Source organism: Varroa jacobsoni, unplaced genomic scaffold, assembly GCF_002532875.2.
Source record: "Varroa jacobsoni isolate VJ856 unplaced genomic scaffold, vjacob_1.0 scaffold_575, whole genome shotgun sequence".
Lineage (NCBI taxonomy): Eukaryota > Metazoa > Arthropoda > Arachnida > Mesostigmata > Varroidae > Varroa > Varroa jacobsoni.
Genome location: NW_019213477.1, coordinates 188,120 through 207,198, shown reverse-complemented (window position 1 = coordinate 207,198; position 19,079 = coordinate 188,120). Strand labels below are relative to the sequence as shown.

Sequence of the window (19,079 nt, the reverse complement as noted above, 5' to 3'; positions counted from 1 at the left end):
GATTGCTTAGAAGAAAAAATATACATGAATTGATGAAATGGTGGTTGATTAGATGGATCGAAAATTCCAAAGTGCTTTCTATATTTTCCACTTGTTTTCGCTTCACTTTTTTTAAGTAAATTTTCTACCTAAACGTTGGCCGCTGCAGCCGCTGTTATCAATAAATATACTCGTATATATGTATAGTATAAAATTTAAATTTTATAACTACATACAATCGAAATAAAAAAAGATTATTGATTCAAAATCAATATGTTAAAATGAACTCACTCAACTAGCTGAGTTCTCCTTTATGAGCACTTTGTTCATATATTTTATCGGCTAGCATTAGGCGGTACATTTTCAAGTTAGGTTTCGCTCAAAACAAGACCTTGATTTATGAACCTATTTTGAATATGCTATTCCAGGTATGGGCTTGTTGTACCGTTTACTGTCTTCTATACTTTCGAACACGTTACGCCTCAGAAGGTGCTTGGAATGATCTTGTGCATCTTTGCAGTTTAACTAGTAGTAAGAGATAAAATGTTTATGGTAGCTGTTAGCGTACGTAACGTGGAGGTTGCCCTTGTGATAACGCAATGAGTGACGAGCTTACTTGCTTGCTTGCTTGCTTACTAAGCCTGAGGACACATAATGGTCAAATCTGAGCGTAGACACGCTTGGTGAGAACCAGTCGTCCCAAGTAATGCTTAACAACTTGAATGCAGACGTAGAAGACAAGAAGCATTATGCGCGTCTATTTCATCTGTACAGACAAGTGTGCTGAAACCGAGCAGTAAATCGGCATTTTATTCAAACCATGGCGGTCAATTGCTGTCTAAAGAAGCTTTTGCCCGCGAATAATTTAAAGGATATAGAGTCTACGTCACTACCGTCGATACTTGCTTTGGAAGGCCCTGTTTAAGAGAATCCTTAGCAGCCTAACTGTAAGTCTTTCATAATCATAGCTGAATGCGCACCGTAGTTCAGAAATCGAAACAAAGTTGCAAACGGCTGTTGATCGCAGAGGCAAAAAAATATGATTACTCAGAAGATGCCCAAAAGATAAGAGGCACAAGACCTAGAAAAAACTAGACGATCATATGGTAATATGTTTTCCATACAGGAAGACATTTGCAATACATTGTTTCCTACTAATTATTTCCCTTATTTCACAACACAAAGAGAGCGACGTTACATTTCGCTAGTTGCATCCATGAGCAGGCCTATGACGGAATGGCTTATGTGTATGTTTTGCAAAAACGTTATTCAAGGCATAATGTACTAAAGTTGATTTTGACATCGATTGCATCCACACCTTCTTTAACTTAAAGAACGAACTATGAGTATAAATCGCTCTGAGAATCTGTCTCATAGGCTGCGAATTCTATTATCACAGCTTAGTAATGGAACGGTAAAACATTTGATGTTGCAGCAAGCGCCCAACGCTCTCGATTATAAAGTGAGTAATTACATATCATAAGAAACAATTACCTTGGGAACCGAATGTTCTAAGAGCTGATTTCTCTATCTAAACAGCCAAATCTGCAGTACACAGTGGCGCTACAGCGTATGAAATTCAAAATTCCCTGCAAAGGATTGTTGGCTGGTTGCCTACGTGAACGATGTCTATTAGAGCAATTGACAAACAGGAAAGACGAAGGTAAGCCATGCTTTCTTCAAATTCTCGCTGGCTTTCTAAATAGGAAGAATTTTAAACACAGTCTTTGTGCCGTATACATCAAAATGACATACAAAGTTATCTTCTAGATAGATCATGTTCGGGTACAACCTTTGTTGGCATAGATGCACTGTTGCGCACACCCTAATCTATCTGAGAATATATTTTTTGAAAAAGGCACAGTTTTGTTCATGAGGTCCTCGTCCTTCTGTCAATGGTCCCGTGTCAATCTGCATGTAAAGCGGCTTCTTTCTTTTATAACGTGGCCATGGACGATTTCCTACAATCGGTGGAGAACTAAAGTGAAGTATAGAACAACAAGAGATTGTTATGTACTGCGAGCAGATGAGACGATTTTAGATCAACGAATTCCTATTAGGTTTTCAAGAATACTAGAAAAAGGGCGGCATTCGTATGCAAAGAGATAAATATTCCTTCGACCTTAGAAGATAACAAGTAGACCGGCTTACCCTTCCTTGCTGAAAGTTATCCAGATGTCCATAATCCTCTTCGACAGTTCAATCTCTTCAGGAGTAAACTGATCAGGAAATCTAAGCGGCATTCCGAATGCAAATTGGATCTCATCAAAATGTGCCACACCTAAAATAAGAAAAACGAAGTTAAGTAAAGGGGAGAGAGAGAGAGAGAGAGTCGAATAATAATAGATCGATCATTTAATTAACGTTTATATACGCTTTAGCTGTCGATCAGAGTAAGCAGCAGCTCTACATGAATATTGCGTCGTTGTCATTTTTATCGTAGTTAAACGGTAAAAATACACGTTCAGATGAAGCGGCTTAGCTTGCAATTTGACTACTATATTCTTTGAATCCTGTGTCATATCCTAAATGACGACAAGTGTTACGCAAAGCATACTTTGAGAATTCCTGTTTTAAAAAAAACTTGCTCAGGGCCACCGAAGCTGAGTCCTTTATGGAGATCTATAGAAAGATATATATTGGGCAGCTCCCGTAAGAGGCTTTACTCAGTCGATGGTCACGAGAAAAACCGAATATTTCCATTTTCATAGCATCGCACACCTAGCCATTCATCCCAGTAGGAATTGCTTGGTCTGTGGTTGAATAGATAAAAGTAGACATCGTTCCCGAAGTCGGCTAAATGTTCTCCGAAATAGACGGTCGGACAAATCTGAAGGTAATCGCCGATTGCGTCAATAAACGCTTGTCTTACGCCTGTGTAATCGTTATTGTCCAGTTTATTAAAGTAGTGATCTCGTATGTCACGGGTGCCAGAACGTAAAATGTACTGGAAGAAGAAGATCATATATAAGGAAGCTTCGTCGCGAGTAATATTGGGTAGAGGGCCACGCATGAAGATCTCAGGCATCGTGTTAGCTACAAAGATTGAACCCTCGTCTCTATTGACACCCATGAAAACGTCGACGTCTTTGAAAAAACCTTGGCGCATGGCGTCTTTAGGTCGGAGCGGCAGAAATTGGTCGCCATAACGAGGATGGTAGGTCAGTACACGCTTGCCTAGAAGCTGGGAAAAAAGCGTCTCGTTAGACCAGTGTGATTATCTCCAGAATCATTAAACTGTTGTGAAAATTCATTAGCAAATAAGCAAACCTTTAAGCCTATTGCGGCTTCTGTTTTCAACAACAATCGCATTGTCTTTGAGGTAAAAAAAAGCTTGTAATGATAGTAAATTTATCTAGTTAACACATATATGAATAAACTTTCGGTTTTACTAAACTACAGTCACTTCGAAGTACGACCTCTCTATCTGAAAGGTGACGTCGATGATATTTGTGTTTGATCGACACAATCATCTGTCATTATCAGTGAAATCTCCGCAATGGATATCCGTTCTGAGCTCCATGATGTGTATTTACCTCAAAGGACTTAGTATACATTTCTTCGGCATTGACTTCTGTTAAGCATTGAAGAACAGAGTCGCGATCAGTATTGAAGTTACGCGTACGATTGGCACAACCAAAGATTTCAGCAAATTCGTTCGCCTTTTTTGGTCCGTCGATAGTGTTGTCTGGTGTATCCCATAAGGGGCTGCCCGAATGCATAATGACTCTCCTAATCATGTATCTGTTAAAGAAAAATGACAGATCGAAGGTTAGGCATTTCAGCGCCTCTTATACGTACAAACACCAAATTCATATGTGGTGAAGTGTAAATAAGCATCCGTCCATGTATAAAATAGTACCGTGTACGATGCGTTCCCAAAAAAATAATAGAATTCTACTTTTTTTTTTTTTTTTTTTTTTCTCAACCAAGACTTACCTGCTCATTGGTGAAATGAGATGCAGTCCAACAGAGACCGCTCCTGCAGACTCACCCATCAATACTATTTTGCTTGGGTCGCCTCCAAAGTACCGAATATTCTCGTATATCCACCTGCATTATAATAAAAAATGTCGTTAGTAGCACTTGGGGCAACTATAACGGTTAGTTTCATCAAGTTATTCGAGCATTATTAATAATTTATACTGTTCGTCATTTAAAAGAATATCGTCAGTTTGCAGATTAAAGTACAGAAGAAACATTTAATGTTGGTACTTGTTAGAATTTGGACAAGCCCTTTATCGCAGCGTGCACGTGCTCATCCAGTATTTTCGGTACGTTGTGTGTAGGTTTGAATCCAGGCATAAACAAACTTCATCTATGGCTCGGAGAGAACGTAAAGGATTAGTCTTTTGTAACTTGTTTTTCATTTTTTGATTTACATTTTTGGAATCTTAAATATCTGAGACCCTTTATCCATATTCGCTGATTTTCGTGTGTAGCGTGCTTAGGGGGGACCTTTGTAATAAATCCCCATGGCTTGTGAACCACTTAGTGGTAACTCGCAGAAGTTATATACAGATTGCATAATTCTACATTTCAATAGTTACCTTATGGCCATTTGTTGATCGTAGAGTCCCATGTTTCCGGGAACATCCCGAATGTTGGCATTCAGGAAACCAAGTGGTCCTAGCCGATAGTTCATACTGGCCACGACAATGTCACCACGCGCTGCTAGCATCCGACCATCGTAGAACTCCCAGTCGGTAGAGCCGATGTTAAAACCCCCACCATAGATAAACACCAAGACCGTCTTCAGTGCCGAACAATAGCGCCTGCGCCTGCTGCAATTCGGTAGGCACAAATACAATAGAAATTTATAGCATAATAAACAACAGGCGCTGTGCAACAACGTAGATGTAGCAGACCATTATTACACACAGTTTTCTGTCATTCAGATGGTAGTTTACTTATGGCATTGCTACAGAAGTTTAGGGTATAAGGGTCTTTAAAAGTTTTCGAAACTGTTTCTGCTGTCAACAATTGAGGGCTGTCGTGCAATAGAAGTGGTATGCTTCTACTCACTGATCTGTTTTTTTCAATGTACAGTTACAAACAATATGTTCCAGATCGACGTAATCGACGTAAAACGACTCTATAATCGTCATGGGTCTGAGATGAGAACGGACGAGTTGTCGGTGCCTACACTATATCATCATAGGGATAGGGTGAACTTACATTTACCCTAGGCTGACGATGCTAAGTATTGTATAGGATCATCATTGTTGAAATGTAGCAGCAAACAGAAACGGAGTGTGTCTATGCTTTTATTTTCGAGCTTAATCTATTTGTCGAAGGTGAATAGATATGGTGTTTTCATATATATCAAGTCTGAATGCTAATGCCCGTTTAGTCGTAGTCCATTATTGCCCTCAACACTTATTTTCAAGTTCAAAGTTCCCTCGTTGGTATTTTTTTAAACTAACGATACAGTAAGTCACACATCAAATACAAATTCGAGCTATATCTGTCGCTGTAGTTCCAAGATGCAATTCACAATCATGAACGACTCGTAGTTTCCGATTTTTCGCGGCTCACTGCGGTCCGAGTGACGGTTTCGAAGAGGACAAGTGAAGGCCAAAATATCGACAGATATTGATTGCATCGTTACGAAATAACGTCGTTTCCAAATAGGAGATCCGTGTTAGTCACGTTTCATACTGAACGGCTTGGTATATAATAGAAACTTGTTACTGATAACACTATGGGAAGTCAGGGCTAATCTAGTACCTATTTTCAGTGGGCTGTTTAGCATGATATAGCCAAATGCTATAGGACATGGACTTCTGTAGAGTTTGCAAGCGCTCTCATTTACTCACTCTAAATATAAACGCAGAAAAATGTACCTTTTATCAGTTGAATCTGATCCAATCCTTTTCCTAAACGTGATCCCATTGCCGCTAGATTCTTCTTCTCGATGAACTGGTTCCCTGCTTGGTATCCGCGCACAAATCGTTCTCTGGTTTAGTACAAACCGCTTGCGCACCAACCGCATTTACCGGTTCCATGCTTATTTATTTACTATAGCTCGCCATAAAATAGTTCGCACAGTTATATAAACACCCACATTCGCATGATTATTTACTACGTAATAGGAAGTACATCGAACTGATAACGCAGCAAGTGAAATGCCTTGCCACTTTCTCAATGCTCGCAATTTTCTAATCAATATATTCATTGCAGGTATTTTTTCATTACAAACCATCTTATCTATCGACGTATCTAGTGAACGGTACTATTAATGTCCCTATCGTACGAGAAATGGCATGATAGTTAAAACTAACCTGTGATAATTGTGTCCGCAGCCATCGGTGTTTTCATCAAAATCACCCGTATGAGGTGGGCTGGGCGTCCAGATGTTTAATGTTAGACAGTCCTCACTCTGGGGTTTCTTCGGGAGTACCCATTGCCAATTAGTGGTATAGTTGAGCTGGCCGTTGACAGAAAAATGCCAATGCGGTTACTAATAATTAGTTGTACGTCTTTAGTGATGCGGGGATGATTGACACAAAAAAACTGGGTGGTCGAACACTTTCTATTGCAACGAAAGCTGCTGAAAAAGAAGGATCGGTTCCAGGAAACATAGTCCGTGTTGGGGCTAAAGATGTGCTAGCTTGTTTGGAATCAGTTAACGCATATAAAAATTTAAACAATTTTTAAACTGTGCACCATAAGCATACAAAACGTCGTCGATGTCTACGCCTACATGCTGACTGAGTGCCATCGAATGCTGAGTTAGAGATAAAAATATATTTTAGAGCTAAAAATCAATTCTGAGTGACCCGTTGTTGCTGCTTGAAGAGAAGAACGCTGCTAGTGGGGTCCGTTGAAGATCGACGGAAACACCGGGCAAGGAGGCCCTTCAGCGGAATCACAACTCATTATTAATACAATTATTTAAAAAGTAGAAATTCGGAAGTCTGAGTCCACAGGGATGGCTACACCTCAGAAACTCAAACATAAGAACGATGGCTCTTGAGCGAAACGGGGCGTAGACCATGCGCTTTTTATCAGCCCGATATTGGATTCCTTTAAGTACCTGCTATAAAATTGTAATGGAAACACTTAATATAAAAAAAAAAAAAAAAAAAAAAAAAGACAAACAATGAGTTCCTTCTCTAATTTCGTCAAGTACACGTAGAAACATATGTGGTGTACTCGAAGGACAATTAGCAGAACTATCAGCAGCAGAAACCAGTCTGAAGCACCCGGTTGAAATAAGCGAAATATAGGTCAATTTGTGCCGTCAGTGAAAAAAGGATTAGGTGATGAAAAGGCATCAACAAGGAAAGAACGTTGCTTTGGCGGCAGTGCCAACTAGATCCGGCGTAACCTAATGCTTATATTCGCAATGAATGTTAGAAGCATTTGCGCCGCCCGAAAAACAGACGGTCAATGCTGCTAGATGTCCTGAACTCATGGAAAGTCTCACGGATGTATAAGGCCACAATCGACAGCACCTAGCAAGGCCACTGCGGACAACGCACGAACTAACCACCACACCTAAATCGTGGCCTGTACAGAGAACAACAGAATCGTACAACGGCCTTGATTTCAAAATTTGTCATACGTATGTATGTCCGTATGATTTCGATGCATCCATACCTAAGAGAGAACGATAAGTAACATATCTACCGCCGATTGTTTTAAACGAGCTGTCGAAAACAAGATTAGTTCTGATAATGCAAAAAACAGTAACGTAATTGTTGAGAAATTTCCGGAATGCTGATTCCGTCCTAGAGCGAAACGCGTTCAAAATATACCAGAGTGTCACTATTCTACCCTACGAGCTTCATGGGTACTCAAACTTTTCAACTTGCTATAAATCGTTCCGATCAAGTTAGTGGTACCTGGTAGCAGGGGTGACCAAATTCAAGAGCGTCGAGTATTCCGGACCAGCGTCTTACACGTGAGGGTCGTCGAAATCTAGAACACGTTAAAGTTACCGAATGCCGTTATTGAGGTCCAAGGTCTGCACTACTGCCAGATTTTGCTACTGACAAAATTAAATTTAGTTTGATTGAATGAATTTATTCAAGATCGATTGTTAGTCCGGCAGGTTGCTTTCGTTAAGCAATGCGCGTTAGGAAAACGCTACTGTAATATAACAAACAACTTACAACGTCCCGTGTTGCAGTTATTCGGTTATATATAAGGCAACGTTTTTAATGTTCCGCCCGATGTGATCGCCATTTACAGTATTGCCTGGTTACATATTGTGTTGCTTTATAAACGTTTATTCTATATATTATGCTGAAAAGAATTGCTCAGCTGTTCTTAGTAAATACTATTAATTGATTGATTGATTGATGAGTAAATTATCAATTGATACTTCATCATGGTATTTTATGGAACACGTTTACATAGACGATTATTGGTGACAATAGGCCAACTGTTGTTTTTTAATGTAAGAATATTTTAAACCCTAATTCTATTTTTATTAATCTATATTAGAAATACTGCTTTTTTTCGAGGCTATAATTACATCTGCATTTGCTCACACACATCATCGCACACTAATATAAACTGTTGGAAAAGAGCTCAATTTAAAAGACTCGATAGTTTGTGTCACTTGTAAGAATCAAATGTACTCAAACGATCTTAGTAACCGCTCCGGGTATTGGGACAGTGAGCAGAGAGCAAAAAATAAAAGATACGTCCTGTCCATAACACTAACCGTTTGTTGCCTATGGGCGGCTCTGCAAAAGGTATTCCTAGGAAGGTGTCAATACCTCGTCCTATAACAGTTTGTCGAAAACCACGGACAACTCCTGAATTCGTGACGACTTCTGGATTCAACTCATCCTAGAACATTGTAAACGTCATCATATACTGTAGTTAAAATGTTATCACAATAGAAATCTATAGCTATTCAATAGATAGAGTTCGAACGCATGCGTTGTCAGTCACTCAAATGATGGCTGGTTCATTACAAACATCAAATAATTGATATTTACGTTGACCTTTGCGCCTAGTATCATGCGTCTACTAACGGCTTATCATCGATCAATCCAGAATATCTTGATACTGTCTATAAGGTTTCTTTGAATGTGCCGTAGCTTAGGTTTTAGGTTTGTTCTATTTCATCCAGCCTCAAAATCATGCCTACAAACCAAATACCCAACTATGAGCAAGTTAGAATAGTGCATGGTGAGTCCTGTGGGCAGACAATTAAAAATGGGTGGTCAACTGGTAAGGGGTTTTGGTGCCAATGTAGACTTGAAGCATACAGCCTGAGACACTTACCTGAATCTGGTTATTTGTATGTTTGCGATGAAGTTTAACGATATTCACTGGTACAGCTAGTAGCCGTGTGATGTCGTATTTTGGTGACGTTATAAGAGTAAGGTTGGCTCCAATCAGTGCAGGCGTTGGGTCTGGTCCCAAGCGGGGCACTGTTGGAACGCTGACCAATGTGAATGTATACACCGGTTCGATGCCCACTTTGCTATTTTGACTCTGTGAGAAAAGAGGAAGTACTCCTAACAAAAACGTAATAAGAAGCTCCATGTGCCATAACGTAGCCAACGCCATCTTAAACAAGTAAACGTAGGTAATAGCTCATGGTTAATTCACAGTTAAAACAAATCTATAAATGCTGGAACGTATTAATTTGTTTCTGCACACGTCCCGTAGACTGTATATGTCTAATTATACTGCGGACTGTGTTCTAACTTAGTTTTGCTACCAACGTTTTAAAGGGTGAATGCTTAATTTGATGATAGTTCCTCGTATCCTTATAGTTAAAGCCCAGCAATCGCTGTATCGCTTTAAAGTTTAGCCTTTATAATTTCTACTTTGAATCGAGGCTTGAGGGGTTATTTTTGGTAATTAATGAATTCGGTGAAAAGTCATGCTTTTGGTTCGATAGACAGTGTTCAGTGCTTGGTGATCTGTTAATGGAAGCGGGCATATAGAATTCAATTTACTCGTTGCTTTAGATCTGAGTTTATGAAGAGACTTGGTAAGGATCAGTAGTAACTTGCGCGAATGAATTTTGCCTAAAGTAAAAGCTAATAACAACTTCTATTGGCATTGCAATAGCGTGTTAAAATTTTAACTAGGTATATATGTATAGATACATGTATATAAGATCTGTGAAATATCCACGAACAATGTAGTGTATATTGAAGTTGACATTAAATTTAGAAGTTGCGCGATTTTCTGAACCTGCAGGATCATATGTATATATATATATATATATATCGACATCGATTCAGCCGGTTCAGGAAACTAGGAATTCTACATCCGTTGCACAAACTAAAACAGTCAGAAAGATTTGATAGTAAATTAAATTTATATAACATATAATTGCGGTGTGAGAGAACTCATTTTTCCGACCATATATTTCTTCGAAGGTTTGTGTTTTCATACTATATTTATAGCATTATTATATAGATCAATGAACATTTTATTTCGACTGCGGTTAGGCATACTTATTGGTACATGTATGTATTACTGAACCTATCGACTAGACAGAGAAAAAAAGTTTTATTAGGATGCAGGCATAAAAATGCACCATTTGTCAGTATTGAAAAACCTCATCATTTTGAAACTTGTCCGATATTTATTAGCATCGGGTCAAGATCAGAGCTTTAATGAATAGCAGAATTCTTGTCAATGTTCAGTGTTCTTACCTTAATCTTAAACAAAAATGTATGATTATATGCACACCTCAAACTTTCGCATATGCCTAAAGCTACAGTTAGGACACTAAAGGTTTCCTAAAGTTAGGACACTACAGTTACATGACACAGCAGCGACAGGATACAGAGTGTATACATATGTAATACTTACCTTGCGCAGTTAAAGAAAGCATCCCTATGGGGAACCGTGCTGGGGAAATATGCCGGAGCTATCATCCGGATCGTCAAGTAAATATATATATGTATGTATATATATATATATATATATATAGAACTACGAAGGGAACAACAGATACCCTCGAAACTAAAATTCGATACCCTAAAATGAGCCTTTGAAAAGAACAGGTTGGCGCAAATCTTATAGCAACTACCATGATTAGCATGCATATAAGAGAAATATCCGTTAATAAGGGTACTAACTCAACTTAGGTGATAATAGTAATAATAATAATAAGGATTTTCTCCCTGATTTGTGACTGTGTTCTCGGTTCGTACAATTTTTTCTAAACAGAACTACCGTCTCAAAGTAACGAAATATTAAAGTCTCTTAACGATAGGGTTTTTGATGACAGTCGCACGTGTATAGGTTCGCTGAATCCAACAGAAAGCCATCTTCTATCTTATTATTTTTCAGGTGTTAGTTCATTCTAAGCTGCAAAAACGAAAGCCAACGTGTACTCTTTTAATAGCAGTATACTATAAAGACATAGTGGCAGGATAATCAAATTTTTTCTGCTAAGTCAGGCAGTCGATGTTGGCAAAATATGATCGAGGTGTAATGACGAAAGGTCCTGCGATAATTCCCCAGCTGAATCGCGATCCGTAGAGAGTCCCGTGGTTACAAAGTATAGTTTGACAATGCATAAGTAGGTCAGGGGGTTATGGGCGATGAAGATGGTAAAAAAAATTGCGGAACAGACCAATCGTGAAACCGGTTTCGAATGCCCGCACAGTCAGTTGGGGCAATGATGGCAATCTCGGTTACGCACTAAAGCTTTAAAACGAGCACTTTATAGTTGCGTTTGTATTGCCGTAGACGTGTATTTATTCATAATAATAATATCATACTACAATAATATTAAGCCCATTCCTGTTCGGCCGAGCCTATTGGGCTACACAGGATTTTCATCTCCAGTCGGTGTTTTATTTTTCCAGAACCCTCCAGCGGGTCTTCAACACTATTAATGGTGCATCGCATGGGTTAACACACGCACATGGAGAAACAGACTCATACGGCCAAGGAGTTTGTTACTCTGAAGTGTCTCTTGGTCGTCGTGGTGATCGCGATAGTTTGTTTTTTTCCAAAAAAAAGACGATACTTTTCTAAGTAAAGTAACGGATTTGCTAATCTCTTATCAGCAGTTGATTTCCTCTACGCCAGCGCGTGTCACGGTCGCACATAGACCTGCACGCTCTTGTTCATATTTTCTGCTAAAATAGCGCGCGTCTGTTTTGTCGACAATCGACTAGCTCCGATTCTAGGAATATTAAGGCTTCGAATGACTGTGATCCCCTCAGATTGCTTTGTAGTATGTTTTTCATAAGCAGAGACCGGCACACTTTTCATCGTTCTCGCATTTCTCTGATAAACATTGGCTTTGCTTAGTCATCAGCTGGATACGCGGTACAAGCGAATGTTTCGTGGCCACTCCCGTAAGTCACAATGGGGAGACTGTGCATAGAAAAACACGATTATACATGACAAAAGAGAACTGCTTAACAATCAACATACGAGGATCACAAGGCTACGACGCCCGTACTGTTAACCAATCAACGATAGGGTGGCCGTCCGAAGAAGCCATCGAATCGAGTTAAAGAGCACATTACGTTATCTTGTCAAAACAAAACGAATCCAATCGAAGGAGCTAGAGACGAACTCCGAAGTTCGAACGCGGCTCCTAATAGTAGTAAGCTTTGTGTCTCACACAATGTGTCGCTGTGGCACGTTTGAAATCGGGCGTTGACATCTAGCCGTCCTAAGTAATCTCTAACGGGCCGACATAAAGCTAAAGATATTCATTCATGGAAAACACAAGGCGCACGAAAAATGAAAGATACCAAGTTCTAAAGAGTACAGCGGAATGACTGGTCCGCATGGCTACTCCAATGACGATATGCAAGCGTCCACCTGTATACACGTGCAGTTATATAGGAGGAGCTGGATAAAGTGTAGTCAATATGGTATGATTAATTGTGTTGCTATCTACAGCGTCTTCAGGATAAAGTGAAAGAACGATTGATGTTGCATACGCCAACGGAAACATCTGTATCGAACGTACCTGTCGCACGTAGCCGTCGTTCGTTTTAATCTATTCAAAACCGAAAGCACCCGAAAGCTTTTCTTTCTTCTAAGTTCATTAATAACTTTTTTTTTATTAATGATCATCGCTTAGGCGATGTTGGTAAGATTGAACAACGTCTCGATACATACAATGGGTTTAGTCTTAGGCTCCTAAGTTAATTCTTTAAAAAGCTAAACCTTTAGAATGTTCTTGAGTCACGGTATTTATTATCGATAGACGCGCCCCCTTCCGTTACGGTTCTGCCACTATTTGTATAAAAGCTACTTATTCTTTGTCTGCTAATGGTTTTATATATGTGAAGGAGACGTCACGATTTGACGTCGTACCCGATTGTTTGTCTTCTCTAGGATATAAGTACACAAAAGAAATTTAGTTTAATCCAAATTAAACATATTTTAGCGAACGGACCTATAATCCATTCTCTCACTGATATTTGCATTGGTGGTAAGGATTTTCCAAAGGAAGTATCAAGGACGGTCGTATGCCTTACGCTGAGAAATACTTTAAGGAGCAGGCCTATGAGAAAGTTTTTTTGCGTTGGTATTCTCAGAGGGTATCTGCAGTGATTTTTCGATTATATAACATAGATTTAAGATCCTCATAAGCCATGTTATACCTACGTTTGAAGAAAATAGCTTTTAAATTTTCGATCGATATATTACTACCTTTAGATTTGCATTTTTGCAATTGATCGTCCACGCTGGAACAATGGAGTCCTCCTCCGACTCTTCGTAAGCCGTGTGAAGACTGGCAAGAGCACAAGCCTTCGATTTAAAATAATTAAAAAGGTTTTAATTAGGTAGAGCATTTCCAATTCGACGACATTGAACAATAGCTGATCTTCATACTACGAGCATGAACCTCCTGCTATAATGTACTTTCTTTTTCAATGGAGCTGGTTTTCTTCCTGTATTAAGAATAGTGGACAAACGCGTACCCGCTACAACGAACAGCCCGCCAAAATCTGTGCGAATTTTTTTATCCCAGCCTCTATAAGTATAAACCATGTTCGTGGGTGGCCATGTCTCCCAAATTAATCGAAGAGCGTTTATTTACTGTATGATTTTTTTCTCCTTAGATCTTATATGACAGGATAGTTAAATTCAATCGTCATAGAGTCAATTTGGATTATTGCAAAAATAACACTTGTACTTACATTAGGTCACCTATGTAATAGGGCCTTTGACTAGAGTATGAGAATCAGGTATAACGATATTAGCAGAGTGGACATGGAGTGCTACAACTGCTCTACAATTTTCGAGCCATAACAATATTTCACATTGATAACAGATGTTATTAACAGTTGAATCGGTATGGAAATACAGATATCTGTGAATTTTTTTTCTCTAGCCTGTAATAAATCTCGTCTAATGAAAGCAATAACAAACCGTAACGATGCCTACCTTTTACAAACCTTCGGCGGACCTCCTGAAAATAACAAGTCACCCATGCAATGAGATGCATAATTATATATATATATAGGATCGTATATTTTATTTGTTATTAGATACATGCTGATATTTGAGCGCCACCTTTTTATCGGAGCAAGATCCACCTTCAGACCCCTTTACTAGGCCCTCCTTTTTTAGAAACTATTAATTTCTAATGGTGAATTGGGACGCTCGGAGTGGGCGATCAGCCATATCTGAAACAAAATAGTTGTGAACATAATTAGCGTTTGAAAAATAGGTCATGGTTATTTAAAGCAGTTACATATACAGGACTAAAGAGTCAAGCTTTTTGACGTATAAAGAATTTCAACACGAACTGTGCAAGGTTCTAATTGAAACTATTCTATAAATAATAATTCTTTAGAGACACAACTTCGTATTATTTAGAAATTAGGAACATATATCGTAACATAGAGCTACCGTCTTAAGTGTAAGTATAATAAGTTGTACAGTTATTCTAGCCACAGCGGCTTCAAGAATAACTTCCTACAGGTATGTGTTTATTTTCTTCTGTTGCTTCTTTATCGCTTTGTTTTTTAATTCATATCGTCTATATAGAGATTTTAATATTTTTTTCGACCTTTTCTTCGTAAATCTGTTTGGACAAAGAAACTAACAGCATCCTAGCGCACCTATAAAGACCAATTCATCAAAAGGGGACCGCTTTCTTGTGGACTTTATTGTTAACCAAGAACAAAACTTGTGTCGATAATTTGACAACCGACAGCTTGACGTTTAAATTCTAACTTCCTGAAACCTTCAGTTCTCAGTAAATTTAAGTGAAATAAAAATCATTTATTTTATTCAAAGAAAAACCTAGTTAATACAACATTGATGATGATGGTGGAGTGGGTTCTAGCTTTAAAAACACAGAACAACATCAACGAACAGATCAATATTTTTGGTTTTGATACAAAATCGACATATTCGAAAAAAGACGTAAGCCAACAACTATTTAACTTGATGACGCAAGTTGTTCATGAGATAAAGCTACAATTTTTTCTGCTAACAGCTAATTTATCCGAAGTAACATAAGACCCATACTGGGTTTTCCGAAGCTAACTGAATGGCATTACGAAGTCGCGGGCGACCTCAGACATTGCAAGGATCATAATAAAGAGAACTAGAATTAAATTGGCTTTCTGATTGCTTTATTGCCTTACCAAGCAACTATAAGGACCTGACATACAAGTTACAGTTTCTAAAGCTGTCGAGAAGAAAAACTTCTAGCTCTTACTCTACATATGGCTTAGTATTTGGCTTACAGTTCTATTCCAGAGAACTATAATTTTTTGCCAACCTATTGCATTATTTCTATTATTTCGTCTCTACCATCAATCCGCTCTAGTAACATAAACTAGTCACTTTGTTATTTTTTTGCAGTGTCCAGTGGGTTATACCGTTCCAGTAATATGCCTCCATCATACCGTTTCGATTGTGTAATTAGTTTATATTAGCTATTCCACTATTGTTTATAAAGTGTTTTTCCTAAATCCATACTTCTACTGCAACGAACAAGACCTCACCTTTTTATGTACATAAGTTCAATGTAAGTACGCTTTTTAACTATTTCCTAAAAAAAAAAAAAACTACTATATTTGTTTCTAAAGCAGAGTACGAAAAAAAAAATGGTTACGCCGTTTTCTTGTTTTTGACTTAAAACGGATTGCTGCCCGACATTTAAGCAATGCCCCCACCCAAAAAATTATTATTGTTGTTTTCGAATTACATTCAACATTTTACTGGCCGTACAGTTTATGATACAGCTATCATTGAATGCGTCTTATTTTGCCCGTCCAAGCAGCACTTATCAAGCGTCAACTGTGTTAGCAAAATAAAGCTGAATAAAAGATAGTGGCGGAGTTCTTGAGTTGAAAATTTGAAATTGTATTTATTTAGAATTGTTAGATCCTTTGATGTCGGTTTTTATGGAACTGGGTTGCCTTGTCTCGTCCAACGGCTCAAGTCTAAATAGGCCACATTCAAAAGGCTTCATTTCTTTCTGATCGCAATTACTGCCGCTATAACCATTTCAATCAATTCTATCGCTTATTTGAGGTTTGTCTTTAACCAGCTTGTAAGCGGATTCGTTACTCCCAAATTTGTTCAAACTCTCTATATTAGCACGTCTTTCTATGTTGCATTATGTGGAAATTATCACTACATATATATATATATATATATATATATAGAGAGAGAGAGAGAGAGTTAAATAAATTAAAATTTTAACTTCAAGTTCGAGTTCGAAGACAAAATTCTTTATCCGAATAAAGCGATGATGATGATGATTAGCGGGCGTAAAAAAAGCTTCTGGCTGGTTTTTGACGCTTTTGCAGGATTTCAGCGAAACCTGAACGCGATCTATACAACCGCGGGAACCAACGACCATATACCACGTACGAATAAACCCGTTTGATATCTCCATCCTCCGTGTTCATACTACTAAGTACTACATAATCTATTGATTTAGCGAGGCTCTGCAGTGCTTCGTCAGTCGTTAACTGTGATAAGGCCAGATTCAACGAGCCCAACGTCTCAAGGACCAATATTGATCTTTTCCGGTAAATTTGTATCATCATCTGTCATTATGTGACGAATATTATGAGTGACCCGTTCAACGCATCATTGAATCATAGATTACCGACATAGATACAATGGCAGCGAATGATGATTTACTGTGTTAATTATGTACGCCAGTGAGAAAATATCATTAGTTAGGATATATTATTTAGCTGTTGTCGTTCAATTTTGAGACCCTTAAAGGACGTTGACCGATTAAGAAATACATCAATAAATCAGTTCGATGCTCAACCAGCACTTGCGACGCAGTCGCCATGTTTTTTCTCTCATAAATAGTTATGCGTGGACAAGAACTCCACGATCAAGGCTTGCCTTTTCTACAAATTTGAGTTTTTAGTTCATATACAATGTTATTGTTTTCCTAAGGCTCCAAATACTTGCACGAACCACTCGTATTCAGACAATGTATTTTCATAAAGTTTTTACTGTCTTGCTTTCATCTTCGATCTGCTCTAGTATTGTAAGAGAGCAGATATTATCTGTTTAAATTTATGATTGATGAAATATATAATTACTAATGTGTGATTATCTTTATATAAGCATCAACTACAGATAGCGACATAGCTGAGCCAACTTCAACATAACTACTAACTGACATAAGCTTTGAATTGAATTGAGCATGTACTTTGACAACGGACGCGGTTGGCACAGTAACCTACTTTACTATTGCAGCCAGTTTCGTTTACTGTTTTGTGCTCGACTTACAGCTGAGAGGAACATTAATTAAACAAGAACTTCTTGTATAGAGGATTTCAATAATAAAGTTTATGCACCACCGAACTATAATCTCTATTTAATGTGAGGTAAGTGTGAGGCTCAGCTTCGCCTGCTGGATCTATTTTTGTCGAAATTAATTTTCAATTTTTTCGTCAAGGTTCGCTCTGAATCAACGCGGTCTTTTATCTAACGGTACTTCAGGCTGACGGGCGGGAGTAGCTGGTGCCACCGGATTATTAAGACGGCTCATCCCGGTCAGGTTTCCAATGTTTAGGAAACTACACAAAGGGTCATACCCCTGTGTAGGAAACTACACAGAGGTATGACCCTTTTTGTATCCCCTAGACCTGAAAAAGTACGTTCTGCTACACTGCACGGCCGTAACTTTACGAACCGTCCTTTTTCCTTTAAGATTATTTTTACTGTATAGACACCTATGCCGTCTCCTAGAAATAATCTAATCTCTCCTATCATGTCTTGCTCTAGTGCGAATGAGCTTGCTATGTACCGTAGCCCCCAAACCTGTGAGGCAAAGAAATACAGATGTCCGATGAAGCTTTACCATTTTTATGGAGATAGTTTTGTGATCCGTGAGAATTTGCGCTAGGTAGTGAGCTTTCCACCAGAACGTGCAAGTTAGGTCTATTTGTAGGAGATGATATGCTTTGTTGTTGCCTCCTATCCTTTTTGCCGCATTCTCGACACGTTGGCTGCACATCATCCGTCGGGTCGTGCCAGGGCATAAGCTTTAATACTTAGGTTTCAGAGAATGGTACTTGCCAGGATCAATGTCGTATTTGTGCTAACAGCGCGGTACGGTACGCTTGCTTAATCTCAAACGCGAGCATAAAGTAATTTCTTAATTGTGACCCACATAGGCTTGAGGAATACCTAGTCAGATTCCCCGAAAAGCGCAATCAATTCCGATACTGCCGTCGTGAGAAGTCTTTTCTTCCTTACTAAGGGTCGTGGATGTTTGGTAGTATTCTAGCGCTATTCATGTAGGTTCGAGTCGCCTTTGTGGCGTCTCGCTTGGTGCACCCCTTTCATTGCGTGATCGAGTTGGATACCCAAGTATCTTGCCGTTTTTATTAGGTTCATCCTTTCGCTGTCCAAGTGGTATTTTTACTGTCGGTAAGTAGTATAGCCCCTGACTTCGTAGGGGCCAAAGACAGCCAGTATTCTTTGATTTGTATCAACATCTCTCTCGGAGTTCGGTTTGACCTTCCATGGAATTTTCCTACCGTTGGGGCACAAATTGGGAAAGCGAGGCCATCTGCGAAGGCAATGATTTTCGCTCCTGAAGAAAAATTGGTTAGATTTAGTACTTCATTATACACCAGGATTGACAATAGGAGATTCAGGACTTGTGAAACCTCTAGTGTCATAGGGCATGTAATCTC

At 38.7% G+C, this 19,079-nt stretch overlaps 2 protein-coding genes across 2 annotated transcripts in view; one reads left to right on the top strand and one right to left on the bottom strand.

Annotated features, from left to right (window-relative positions):
- LOC111261636 (proton channel OtopLc) overlaps window positions 1-17,260 on the top strand; it is a 61,439-nt gene extending 44,179 nt beyond the window's left edge. The window contains exon 7 of the mRNA XM_022835254.2: window positions 16,716-17,260. Coding sequence (XP_022690989.1) covers window positions 16,716-16,785 — 70 coding nt within the window. The 3' untranslated portion in view covers window positions 16,786-17,260. The remainder of the gene's footprint in view (window positions 1-16,715) is intronic.
- On the bottom strand, window positions 1,653-14,483 carry LOC111261637 (acetylcholinesterase-1). The gene is made up of 14 exons (XM_022835258.1): window positions 14,461-14,483; window positions 14,332-14,356; window positions 13,594-13,692; window positions 9,226-9,513; window positions 8,657-8,784; window positions 7,830-7,905; window positions 6,264-6,409; window positions 5,826-5,909; window positions 4,530-4,763; window positions 3,919-4,032; window positions 3,516-3,723; window positions 2,701-3,163; window positions 2,131-2,260; window positions 1,653-1,957 (listed from the first exon to the last, which is right to left on the bottom strand). The coding sequence occupies exons 4-14, from the start codon at window positions 9,511-9,513 to the stop codon at window positions 1,810-1,812; spliced, it is 2,019 nt and encodes a 672-aa protein (XP_022690993.1). The 5' UTR covers window positions 13,594-13,692; window positions 14,332-14,356; window positions 14,461-14,483; the 3' UTR covers window positions 1,653-1,809.
- Window positions 17,261-19,079: the final 1,819 nt, after the last annotated feature.